The 12,973-nt window shown below is 34.2% G+C and overlaps 1 protein-coding gene across 7 annotated transcripts in view; it reads left to right on the top strand.

The window, feature by feature from the left end:
* The window catches only part of LOC149803270 (uncharacterized), a 350,601-nt gene that overhangs the window by 225,238 nt on the left and 112,390 nt on the right, over positions 1–12,973 (top strand). For all 7 annotated transcript variants that reach the window (XM_089952935.1, XM_089952932.1, XM_089952930.1 and 4 more), the window contains 4 exons: positions 1,641–1,785; positions 2,196–2,408; positions 4,493–4,699; positions 7,954–8,058. In XM_089952935.1, coding sequence (XP_089809061.1) covers positions 1,641–1,785; positions 2,196–2,408; positions 4,493–4,699; positions 7,954–8,058 — 670 coding nt within the window. The remainder of the gene's footprint in view (positions 1–1,640; positions 1,786–2,195; positions 2,409–4,492; positions 4,700–7,953; positions 8,059–12,973) is intronic.

Raw genomic sequence — 12,973 nt, 5'->3', positions numbered from 1 at the left:
CCAGTTTGGAGTCTACAAAGAATTGAATATAGGCATACATGTGCATAGAAGGAGGAGGAGGAGAGAGAGAGAGAATGAGTATAGTTGTATATAGTTATTTTAAATGATGAAAAGATAGAAAAATACTTACTTTGATTCGTTTATCATCGAAGTTTATGTGCAAACTTGTTCCTAAAAATTCTTTGAAAGTTGCATTCATTCTATGAATCCCCGAATCTTGCACGATGTAAATCACCATCTTTGCCAACTCTAAGTGCTGGTAAATAGCATTTGCAAAACGAATAATAAAATGATTGTGTTTCCATTTGATCATTATAGGTATATGTTCGTTATAAACATGTACATCCTCTCATTCCAAAGACAACTGCATGCAGTCAGTGTAATGCAGTATTTCCGCACTGGTTTAAAAATAGACGCAAAAGGTCAAGAGAGTACAAAACCTATAGTCTGTTTCTTTCTTGTATTCTCCAATGCCATTACTTCTAAAACATATTTCACATTTTTCAGAAGTTCATTAAAAGTGCTGAACCAATAGTTTTTTTTTTCTTTTTTTTATTAATGTCCATATTATATCTTTACGGATGAATATATAGTTTATAACTATATTACAGTTTGACTATAGGCTACCTCAATGGGGTGTGGAAGACTATTTATTTTTTCTTCTAAAGATAGAAACACAGTAGTGTATGTGTTATAAAGCCATGAAAATGTAAGGGTAAAAGTACATAAATACATAAAGAACACTTGTCCTTTCCAGTGAAGGTAAGAAACCCATGTATTGAGCAAAGAAGTGAACATACAGGCCCCTGTTAATGCCTCCCTTACAGTCATATTCAATAATATCAATCATTTAAATAATTCAATAATATTAAACTTCATTCAATAATATTAAACGATATTTTATTGAGGAACAGTTTTTGTATTGTATGATTAAGTACCTTTTTGTCATTATATTTTAGAAAGTTTTCAGTTGATGTATAAGTTCAGTATTATATATTTTTCTACGATGGACCATTTTGGAATAGTTTTAGAAACTAAACTTTATGTGTAGAGCTTTATACCTCAAAAATAATAAAAATGCATATTGCAAATTTGAAACTGAGTGAATAGCTCATGGAAAAGCAATATCTATGAGAAGGAAGTGGAAAAGATGACTGCTTTTCTGATAGTGTTTTGACACCCTGTAACCATGGCAGAGTACACGTGAACACAAAACTTATGTCAGAAATAAATGTTAAACACCTCATATGTACATTATACATAATATAAGGACATTTGGAGAGGGGGGCAGAAAATGACCCTTATTCAATATAGTCCTTTGAAACATTTATTGTGAAATCAGAGATTATTGGGAACAAACATTTTTGCTGTGTAGGTGTCCACTATAGAGAGGTTTAATTTACACTGGTACATTTTTATTGGGACCAAATTATGTGGTGAGCCTGTAGAATGTGTATGGCTTGCCGAGGGGACAGGCTTCTGCAAGGCATTGGGTAAGAGAAGGAAATAATTTTAAAATAAGTTTGCATGCCATCCTGCAACATGACATAAGTTGCCTCTAATCACATGCTCTTATTATGCTCAGGTCACATGAACTGTTAGATGGATAGACTCTAACTTTTATATATTTAATATTTCAGAATTGATGAAGAAAATGTTGCTCGTTCTACAATACAGAAACAGATGCGAGAGGTGGCCAACCAGTTACAGGAGATGCAGGAAGATCTTGAAGCAGAACGTGAAGCCAGAAACAAAGCTGAAAAACAGAAGAGAGATCTGAATGAGGTATGAGTTAGCAGTTTGACCTAACTTAATAATTATAATATAGCTACGTAATGAGTTTTTCCCTAGCTGTCGTGGATATTGTTGCTTCTTTCCTGTTTTCTTTATAACTTGATTCCTAGATTCATAATGTGTGAAAACTATCAATACTTAATGGAATTGGTGAAAACTCTTGGCAACCAAAATCAAAAGAGATTACTTGTGAGACATTCAGATTAAGATGGTTACGTGTTAAAAATTAAGTTTTAATATTAAAATGCACTCTGAAGTTTGCATGACAAATTAAAACAGAAAGTAATGTAATTCATTTTGTTAAAAAAGCTGACAAGACATCTAAATGTAGATGCATAGTTTTTCATTTTAATATTAAAGTGTTTTTTATCATGAGGGAAATGCTGTATTCTCATCTACAGGAACTAGAAGCCCTTAAGAGTGAGCTGGAAGACTCACTTGATGCAACAGCTGCTGTCCAAGAAATGCGAATTAAGAGGGAGGATGATCTTAAAGATCTGAAGAGGCAAGTTGAAAACAATCAACAACAGTTTGAGGCCCAAGTGCAGGAGATGAGGCAGAAACATTCACAGCAAGTAGAGGCCCTGAATGAAGAGTTGGAGAATGTGAAAAAGGTAAGATGCTGTTGTGTAAAAGAATTGGAAAGTAGGTATATAATTCAGCATTTATAGCAAGGGTCCCATTACTTGTTTTAGTGTTTTGTAATTTGTAATTGATGGCATTAATTTTGATGATAAAAATGATCATGCAGTTATATCAGGGAAGGACTTGTTGATTTTTAGAACATGTGTTGACAAATGTTAAACAATAAGCATATAGTCTGTCCTCCCATTTGAAAGCAACCTTTGTGATGGACACTCTTGCAAAGTTGACAAATATGTTTCTTTATAACGGCCATACAGTGAATCTATACTTTAACATGTCAGTCAAGGCTAAGTCTGTCTTCTTTTCTAGAGTCATATTTTAATACTTTATATCCTATTACTTAATGAATTGTAGAAATGAGTCGCAGAAGATTGAAAAAAATTATAATACTTGCTGTTATGCATGTTTGTCCAAGTACAAAAAAAGTTGAGCTCTTTCTGAATTATACTAATAGTGAAAGTTAAAGGAGCCATATGGATAAACACGGTGATTCTTCACTATACTTCTGCTCAGGCAAGTCATACAAGAGTCCCATGACCAACTTGCACAAGGGACTGTGTTGTACTGAGGTACCTTTTAGTGAGGGATAAATATCACTAATTAAAAGAGAGAATAATGAGTTCCAATTAGTAAATATCTGTGATGATGTGGAGGATAAACTGAGACTGTTTTTAGAACTTTTTCAGGAATTAGTCATAAAGTGCAGCTTTAAAGGAACATTTTTTTTTACATATAGTACAAAATTTTGGTTTAATCATATAATTTTGCTAATGGCCATGATAGTTCTCCAAACAGCTGACAATGATAGAAAATGTGTTTTAATTTTTAAAAACACAGATTAAATGCGAAACACTTTTGTGTTTCCAACCTGATCAGTGTTAATATCTTTGTGTCAAGCAAAACCTTTGGGCAATAGTTTTCTCAAATTGACAGAAAAAGCCTGATGTCTGATTTAACCCCACTGGGCTTACTGATGATAAGAACTCCATATAAAGACCCTGTTGGTGGTAATAATGAACTTTTCCTAGTAATGTAAACTTACACATCTTGTCATTGTTCATCATTGATTATTGTGTCAATATCACCATGGCAGCCATTTTGAAAATCTTGTAATTGCTGCTTCTCCTAAATGGATTCATTTCAACATGGGGTTTTCACCAGAAGACTATTACGATGTCTAGTTGGTCCTCAGTGCAAATGGTGCTGACCTGATCGAAAATATAGTCATCATTTCAGACATCTTCATTATTGTCTTTTTTGCTACATATTGACATGGGGTTTTTCACCAGCAGACTTCTTACAGTGTCCAGTTATCTGAAATGACAATGCTGCCAACTTGACATAATGTTCTCCTTGGTAGCCATCATGAAAATCTTATTGCTAATCCACCAGAATTGATGGTCATATCGACATGGAGTTTTCACCAAAAGACAACATAAGGATATCTGTTTGGTTGTGAATGAAAATTTTGGCCCACAGACATCCAGTATGGCTGCCACAATAAAGATTTTGAAAATCTTGTCACAAATTCTTCTGAATCAATGGTTATATTGGTATGGAATTTTCTCCAAGAGTCAGTTTGACCTAAATGAAAATGGTGCCAATCTTGTATCCAATGTGGCTGCCACATCGGCTCATTTGAAAATCTTGTCACCCAAGAATTGCAGAGATGATTTCAGTACAAAACCAGTTTAACAGAAGAATAGGTTTTGTTTTGAATTATTTCTGACAGTAGTGCAGCAGTCCCTTGGGACTTTTGTTTTTATTGTTTTTTTAGGAAAAGGGATTAGGGACACTTTCTTAATTTTGGGAAAGGGATTAGAGACACTTTCTTAATTTTTCCTCATTGTACAAAGTTAAAATTATAAATAAATTTTTCCTACACCTTTGCTGCAAGTGTGTCTACTAGTACGTTATGGTGCTCTTTCATTTGGAAAGTGTTTTTGTCCCTTTCTAGCCTCTCATAAATGAAAGAGTCTCTTAAATTGCAACATAAAACCATTAGTTGACTCTTGAACTTCAGTGGATGATACTGGTATTATTTTGCTTGCAGCAAAAAGCAGCAATAGAGAAATTGAAGCAGACATTGGAAGCAGAAAATCAGGATCTGGCCAATGATCTAAAACAAGTCCAGATGGCCAAACAGGAGTCTGAACGCAAACGTAAACAGCAGGACCAACAGGTGCAGGAGTTAACTATTCGCTTGGCTGAAGTTGAACGAATCAAGAATGACAGTACTGATAAATCTGGGAAATTGCAGGTAATTTTTTTAAACACAGAAGGGAGGCAGGTACACAAGTAACTTTATGTAATTAAGTAGAATAATCAGCACTGTTTAAAGTATTGAGCAATTTTGATGAATGTTGGAATGTTTGAAAAGTGCTCCAATCCCCCACATTAAATTCTGGAATAGCCATGAAGGTATCAGAGGAGGCAATAGGATTTCGGTTGTTGCTTCACTCCTCATCAACAGTGTTTAGAATTGGTTGAGCCTGTTTATAATATAAAGGAAGATTATTATTAGTGTACATAGACATGACTTTGGAACATCACCATTTTAGTTACAGGTGTGGAGTAGTAATTACAAACTTGATGCTTCCTGTTTTGGCTGTTAATCAGTACAAGGATACAGATTTCAGCATACATAAAAATTTTGAATAAAATTGTTTTTACTACCAAACATGGTTGAGACCGGGAATCAGATGGGTTACATTTTAGCATTTACTTTAGCCCACCATCTGTAGGCTTGGGATGTAGAGTAGACCTGTGGCAGTTGCATGCATGTCATAAGAGATGACAAATAGAAGCAGGAGCTGCAGTGGCTAAGTGGTTACCATCTCCTTGAGCAATCAGAAGGGTGCAGATTCAAATCCTGCCATTGGATCAGCCTGGGTTGGCTTCCATGACATGTCCTTGGATAAGGCACTTAACTCCCAATTGCCCTGGCAAATAATAACCTACTTTTGCCATTTGTAATAAATTCAGTTGTACGAGATAAATAACATGTGGCTTATATTAAAACTAATTTGACCAGTGTCGGTTTCAAAACTAAGTTTTTTATGTCTTCATTAATGGTCAACAATATGGGGATAAATTTAATACATACATGAAGATATATAAGACTCATAGGGTCACTAGGCATAGTAAAGAACCATGTAAGTAGTGTAATATCATTTCATGTCTCATTAAATGATGACAGTACTGTAATTTTGGGTGGTTGTGATTGGCACTTCATAGCCATGTGGTCTAAGGAGCTTGCCTTTATTGATCACTCACATCTCACCTATGTCTGCATTGGTTCGAGTCTTAGCTTGGTCAGTGTGAGTGTGAGAAAATGTGCCAGTAGCTTCCACTGGGTTGGTGGGTCATTTCTTCATCCACCAATAATAAAGGACAACGTGTATAGTCTGTCACATAATGAAGAATGGCAATAAACCCACAAACAAACCAAACCAAACCATCCTCGTGGAGTGCATAGTTGCTACTGTTCATTAAATTCATGAAACTTAAATAGCTATCCTGTTTTGTGTTTGAAATTTCATATTTATATTTAGTCAAAGTTGGCCTTGTCGTGAATTAAAGCTGAGGATGCTAAACTGCCATCTGAAAAATGAGTTTCTCATCAGAAGTTTCCAGTGTCTGACTCTGGTATTTTATAGTCTGTCATAACATCAGCTGTGTCAGATATGATCTGCATGTCTGACCAGTTCTGGATCGAGGCTAACAAATATTAAGTTGGCTGCTTGACCTGCAGGAAAGTGACTAGAAGCTTTATCCTGTTGCATACTGTTGCTATTCTTCAGTATGTCTTGATAATTTTTGCACATAGCCTCATGTAAATTATATCTGATTACTGTGACATAGTATTGTGCATTCAGTGTGATGTTTTGATACCAAATGGTTCAGAATTATCCCTTATATGTTGAATAACATAAAGCATTTAATCCTTCTGGCAGATTTGGAAAGACTTGCATATATAGGTCATGGCAAATTTGTGTGCTTCCATGCACTGTTCTGTCTCTTACACTCAGGTTTAAAGTTGTGTAACAAAGTTTTGTCAGATGTAATGATCTTGTTTAACTCATTCAGCCCCAATCCCACCTGTAGGCATGATGAGGCTGTACCCTACTTCCAAGCTTTGCAGCATCAAGGTCATTTAAGATACACCAAAGTGGATGGTATTATAAAGAAGCAGACATAGAGCTCTACAATGATACCAAATAATCTGGACGTTCTATTGCACTACAAAATACAGAAAAACCTATAAAAAAATTTACCCATTTAATTTTCAACCAAAATACGCTCATGGTCGGAATCCAATCTTGTGTCTGGATTTTAGACCTTTTGGCCTCAGACAGACTGGTCTGAACTGCACATAGACAGGTGAATCTTTGCAAAAAACCAGGATAAAGTGGGCATTTGGAATAAAGAGTAGTCTTCATATGAAAATGATTGGTCCATTAAGGAAGAAAAAAAAGGAAAATAAAAATTAATTCCAACTTTTACCTTTCTGCTTATGTGCAAGCAAAATAACCAATGGAAAACGATGTTTCTAATTAGGCTAATGGAAAATCTGTTGAAAGTCAATGTGTTAGGATGTATTCAGAAATAGCCCCCAGAATGTCTTTCCTACTTGCATTTCAGGCAAAAATGACAAAAACCTCCAGGGTCGAATGAGTTAACAAACTATAGCCTTCTACTTTGTGCCTGTATGATAATTTCATGAGATATTTACCATTAAACACTCGCTTTTACAGATCATTCACATCTCACCTGTGTCCACATTGGTTCGAGTCTTGGCTTGACCAATGTGAGTATATGAAAAAAAACTTGCCAGTGCTTCCTGTGGGTCAGTGGTTCTTCCTGATCTCTCCTTCACCAAATGTACCAGTGATAATCTGTGGTCTATCATGTGCTAAAAACGGCATTAAACTCTCAGAATTGCCTAAAAATATCCATATGTTCTTTATCAAGCAATATGTGTACCCATTGGCCAAATTCCTGTACATTCCTAATTACGTGGTTAAAATTTTCTCATCAATTCCTAAATTGGGACATTTTCTATAATAGACAGGCAAATCGCTCTTTGTTTAGAAGATAATGCATTTGTTCTAGAATATTTAGATCATCCCTTGTTGGAATATCAAACTTTCATATTATATTTCCTTGAAGAGCAGTTAAATGATATATAGAGAACCTACTTAGGACATTTTGTTGTATAGGTCTACTTATGCAGTATTACACTTACAAGCAGGCGAGCATACAAATTCTGTACATATTGAAATTCAACCCAGCAGAAAAATCTTCTGAAAATTCGGCATACGGCAAACTTTTCTGTCCCCGCTCCTCCACAAAGAAACAATCCAACATACTGAATTTAATATTAGTAATGCTGGTTGGTAATTAAAAACTGTGTTGTGAAAATGCAGTATTGTCCAAAAATGCATAATTAAATATGAGATTTAAGATATAATTTTGATTTACAAGACATGATTATGAAATGCTTTTTTTCAGACTGAGTTGGAACAAGTCACAACCCAGTTAGAGCAGGCAGATACCAGAGCAATTCAGCTGGCACAGAAATTGACCTCACTGGAGGCACAACTTGTAGATGCTCAGGTATTGTACTTCACATTCTTTATTTCTTTTTTTCTCTCTCTCTTTTCATCAGAGAAGCTTATATTAGCAGTCATGCAGTTTTGCCCAACAGCTCTATTGAGATTATGTCAAGAGATAAAGCACTTTCTCTAAAGCAGCAGACCATGTATAACTGAAGCGTACATGATCTTGGTGCAAGATTTAGGGGATTGAGGTAACCAATATGTGCTTATCACCCTATCTAGGTCAATTTAAAAATAGAATAAGTTCTCATAGGAAAAAATAAAAATTTGATTAAAACTGGAGGAAAAAAATATAGGTTGCGTTCTTTTGATGCTATGGAAATTCTCTTTTTGTTTCAATTAAAGAGTGAAAAATGAAAAATGTCAAAATCTGGATTTTGATGAGTATTTTCCTCAATAAAATGTTTAAATACATGCTTAGATGACCTAAATTTGCTTTTCTCTGTTTAATACATATATTTTCATTAAAGACATTTATGTTCATTTATACTTGAATAAAATGAAGTTTAAGTCTTCTTGTTCAGTATAATTTATTATTATTAGAAGAGAAGAGAATACATTATGAGCACACCTTGCCATAAGGTTAAAGGAGCTTGTAGTACAGTCCTGTCTTGGGTGGTGTATCCGTCAACAGTTTTTATTTCAAATTTCTCAAAAACTAATGGACTCATTTTGACCAACTTTGGTAGAGAGGATGCTGATTTGAAGGACTTTAAAAATTTTTATGCTGATCAGACATGAGAAACCACTGCTATGAGAGACCACCTGTCTTAAGAGACTGGGTTCTTCATGCACATATTTATTGATTACATGGTGTTATGACCTGCCTTGAAATACTGCCTGTCTTTAGAGACCAATATTTTTTGGCAGAAGGTGTGGTCTTTCAAGACAGGTTATACTGTATTACTAAACAGAGAAAAAGAACATGACTTTTTGTCATGAACCACTGAACAGAATTTGACCAAACTTGATAGCATTCTGACTTGGAAGTCCTTTTGAAATTGATACGAATGATGCAGATATGGCTGCAGTTACTAAACAAAACAAGAAACAAACATGTAATCAAATTTGACAGAATGCTTACTGGCAGAGAAGACTTTCAGATTTACGCATCTGATCCTGATCTGCCATCAGATATAATCAATGTTACTAAAAGTGGAAAAACCTGTAAATGATTAATCCCCAGAACCACTGAATTGTATCATATTTTACATGATGCACATTGGTGTGAAGACCTTTTAGTTTTACACAAATGATGCCAATCCACCATTAAATATGGACATCATTTTAAAAAAAAGGTAGAAAAATCTCTAAATGACTTGACAAGAATGGCTGAACAAAATTTCACTAGGTTGATAAAGAGCATTCTGGTATCTTGATCTACAATCAAATATGGCCACTGTTGTTAAAATAGAAAAATATTTAAATGACATCTGATGAAAAGCTACTTAGAAAAATTTGACCCGATTTGACAGATAGTATTCTGGTAACAAGGGCTTTAAAATTTTTACAAATGATGGAAATTCACCATCAGACATGGCCATTATTTCTAGAAGTGGACTTATTTTTTAATGACTTCTCATATCCACTCAACAAAATTTGATTTTGCAAAGGGTCCATTAAACAGATTATGCTGATGTGCCATCTGGTTGTCGGTTCAAAAGCTGAGGTTCAAAAGCTAAGGAAGCAATTGAAAGAAATTTTAATTCAAGAGAATTTATGCTACTGACCCAACTGCTCTTTCATTTCTTTTATTGTCATGACAGTTTATAAGTAAACATCAGACTGTATAAATCAATGGTAGGATTTTATAAATTCAAGGCAAAATATTCAGGTTACATTGAATATTATTTATTTCAGATGCACATGCTAAAAGGGTTATTGTTCCCATTGTTCTATTTTTAACTGACCTAGCCACATGGCAGGTGAGCTTATGATGGCCCTGTGTCGGATGTGTGTTGTATGTCCATCAACAATTTCTCAAATAAAACATGGGGTCAATTTTGACCAAATTTGCAGAAAGCATCCTGGTGGGAAGGGCTTTCAGATTTATACAAATAATGCTGATCAACAATCAGATATGACCACTGTTACTAAAAATGAACGGTTTAAATTTCTTTTTTTTAAAAAGTGAACAGAATTCCATCAAAGTTCATGAAAACCATTAAAATTTAATCAAATGATGCTGATTTGCCTTTAAATTTGCCTGTCATTTACAAAAATAGGATAACCCATCTATCATCCATTAGCAGTTGCTATTTTCAACATCTCAAAATCCACCAGATGGATTTCAACCAAACTTGGCACAGAGCATCGTGGCATAAGGCCTTTAGAGTTTGCATGCATTGTACTGATCAACGATCAAATACGGAAGCCATTATTTAAAAAACATGTAAAAGTTTAAATGGTTTATTCTCAAAACCAGCCACTAGAATTTCATTGTATTTAATTAAGAGAAAGCATTCTGGTAAGATGGCACTTCAGATTTATACAAATGATGCCTGTCTGCTTAAAATATGACTGCTGTTACTAAAACTGTTGTATTCACACTCTCCAGTTGCTTTGTACCCTCTAGCGATTTTGAAAACGAAAAGCATCAGGGAAGTAAAAATGCACAAAATTAGGTCGTTCATTCATCAGTTTTTAATTTCTAACTTGATTATCACCAGGGGATCCTTAACTGTCAGCTTATGCTTGTTTCAAACTAAACGGAGGCTCACAATGTAAAAAAGTAGACAGACTGTTGACACAGAAGCTTATGATGTCAAAAGCAAACAGACTGTCGACTGTCCTTTTCTGGTTTCTATAACAGTCCATTTCAGTAAAAACTGTTGTCTGCATTAAATATTTGCAGTTTTAATTTTTCTAAAACAAATGAAAGATTAAAAAAAGGAGGAATTATTGTATAAATGTGTTCAGAGAGATGTAAATCCAATATTTATGGAATTATTGAGATTATCAGATTAGAAATTAGAAATTAATGAATGAAATTACTACGTTTTGTGCATTTGATGCTGTTTGTGTTTTTTTAAATCGTAGGGGGTTACAAATGGTAAAATGTGTGAATACTATGGAACAATATTTACTAACTTCTAAATAATAGGCTTTAACCAAATATGAGAGAATGTCGTCCTAGCATGAAAGTCTTTCAGATTTGTACAAATGATCCTATTCCCATCAAATATGGCTGCCCTTAGTAAAAGTAGAAAAATTTATTTTGACAACTTTAGACTGCTAACAGAATTCGACCAACATCCTCACAAAGCATCCAGGCATAGGTGACATTATACAAAGCTAAATAAATATTTAAACAAATATTTACTTAACACCTGCAATCATCAACATGGAAAGAATTTTCAACACAAAGCATCCTACTGACCAAGATTTCATGTCCAACTGAACTTGCGTTTGGCTATTAGGCAACTGTCAAATGGTGAGCTATCTCAGGCTCACATGTGTTGCTTGTTTTTTCTTCAAAATTTCTTGTGTTATCTTGTGTGTTATTATTGTGTTTGTTGATGACTTTTTCCGTGTCAGATGTGTGTGTTGCATAATTTTTAGCTCACTTGGACATAAGGCCATTTGAACTTAATCATATGGTCCTTCATCCATAGTGCATTTGTCATTCATCATGCATGTTTAGATTTCATTCATAATTGTTATCTAGAACATCTTATTTTTTATTTTTAAAGAAAAAGCATGATTTTTCAGAGACCATTCCTGCATTAAGACCTGTCAGGTTTGTTAGTGGATGCCACTGATTGGTCCAATATGGCCACCAAAATAAAGATGGAAAAATGTTGGAATAATTTCTTAAAGACTGCTCAATAGAATTTGATTAAATTTAAGTTTGTACAAATGATGCTAATCTGCTATCAAATATGGCCACAGTTATTAAAGAAGAAATGCTTTTAATAACTTCTCATAATGTGTACCAGCTTGAAAGTTTTTCACATTTATTGAAACTTTGCTTATCAAATATGGTGAAAATGAATAAAAATAGTGGTCTTCTTGAATATCTTGTTATGGATACGTCTTCAACATGGATGGCTGTACTGGTAAAAGGTTGTTCACTGAAAGACATTTTAGACAAGTTCATTGGTCTTCCATCTATATCAGGTTCAAGGTAAAAGATCATGACCTAGAATTTTGTATTGAACTTACAAGTATTTTGTGAATATGTTAACTCAAACACATGAAAACAGTTTTGTTACCAAATTTGGTATGTTGGAGTTTCCCTAGAATATCAGAGGGGGTTTCAGTACTCGGTTGTCAGAAAGAAAAAATGGATTGATCTTATATTCCTGTGAATTCTTTTTTGTCTGTAGAGTGTCAGTACCCACAGGGGACTCTTGTTGCATTTTTTCATGGCCAAATAGTGTTTTGCACCCCCATTAATGTACTGTTACACCTAGATTCAAACTTCATGAAAGGATGCATCTTTATATTTAGGTCAGTGTAACCAATAGCTTGTGCTTCACTGACTTTGGTTTAATTTTGTGTTTTAAGTTTATTTTTCAAAGACTTAATGCTTGACTCATCCAATTAGATAATTGTATACATCTATTAATAACACACCCATGCAACAAATTAAGTTGACTGTGACCTACATTGCATATTTTCAGACCTGCCAACCCTTACGAATTTGCCATAAGTATTAAGAAAATTGCCCTTAAAATACGGACTTGTACAATAAAAGGAAAAACAAATGAAATATGATTATTGCAGTAAAATCTGGATAATTGGCTCGACTGTATTTCATTTGGATCCGGGTTTCACATTATCTTAAATGGATTTAGTTAGAGAACCAGACTAGCTTTATAGTTGTATCTCAGATGCTTTAAACTGCATGTATTTTTCCAAACAAAGAGTCTGCATGATGAAATTGTTGATTATAGAATTTTTTAAAATGG

The sequence above is a fragment of the Sinohyriopsis cumingii genome, chromosome 3, assembly GCF_028554795.1.
Source record: "Sinohyriopsis cumingii isolate HCF-2022 chromosome 3, ASM2855479v2, whole genome shotgun sequence".
Lineage (NCBI taxonomy): Eukaryota > Metazoa > Mollusca > Bivalvia > Unionida > Unionidae > Sinohyriopsis > Sinohyriopsis cumingii.
Note: the sequence above shows the minus strand (reverse complement) of the source record. Positions and strands in the feature narration are given on the sequence as shown.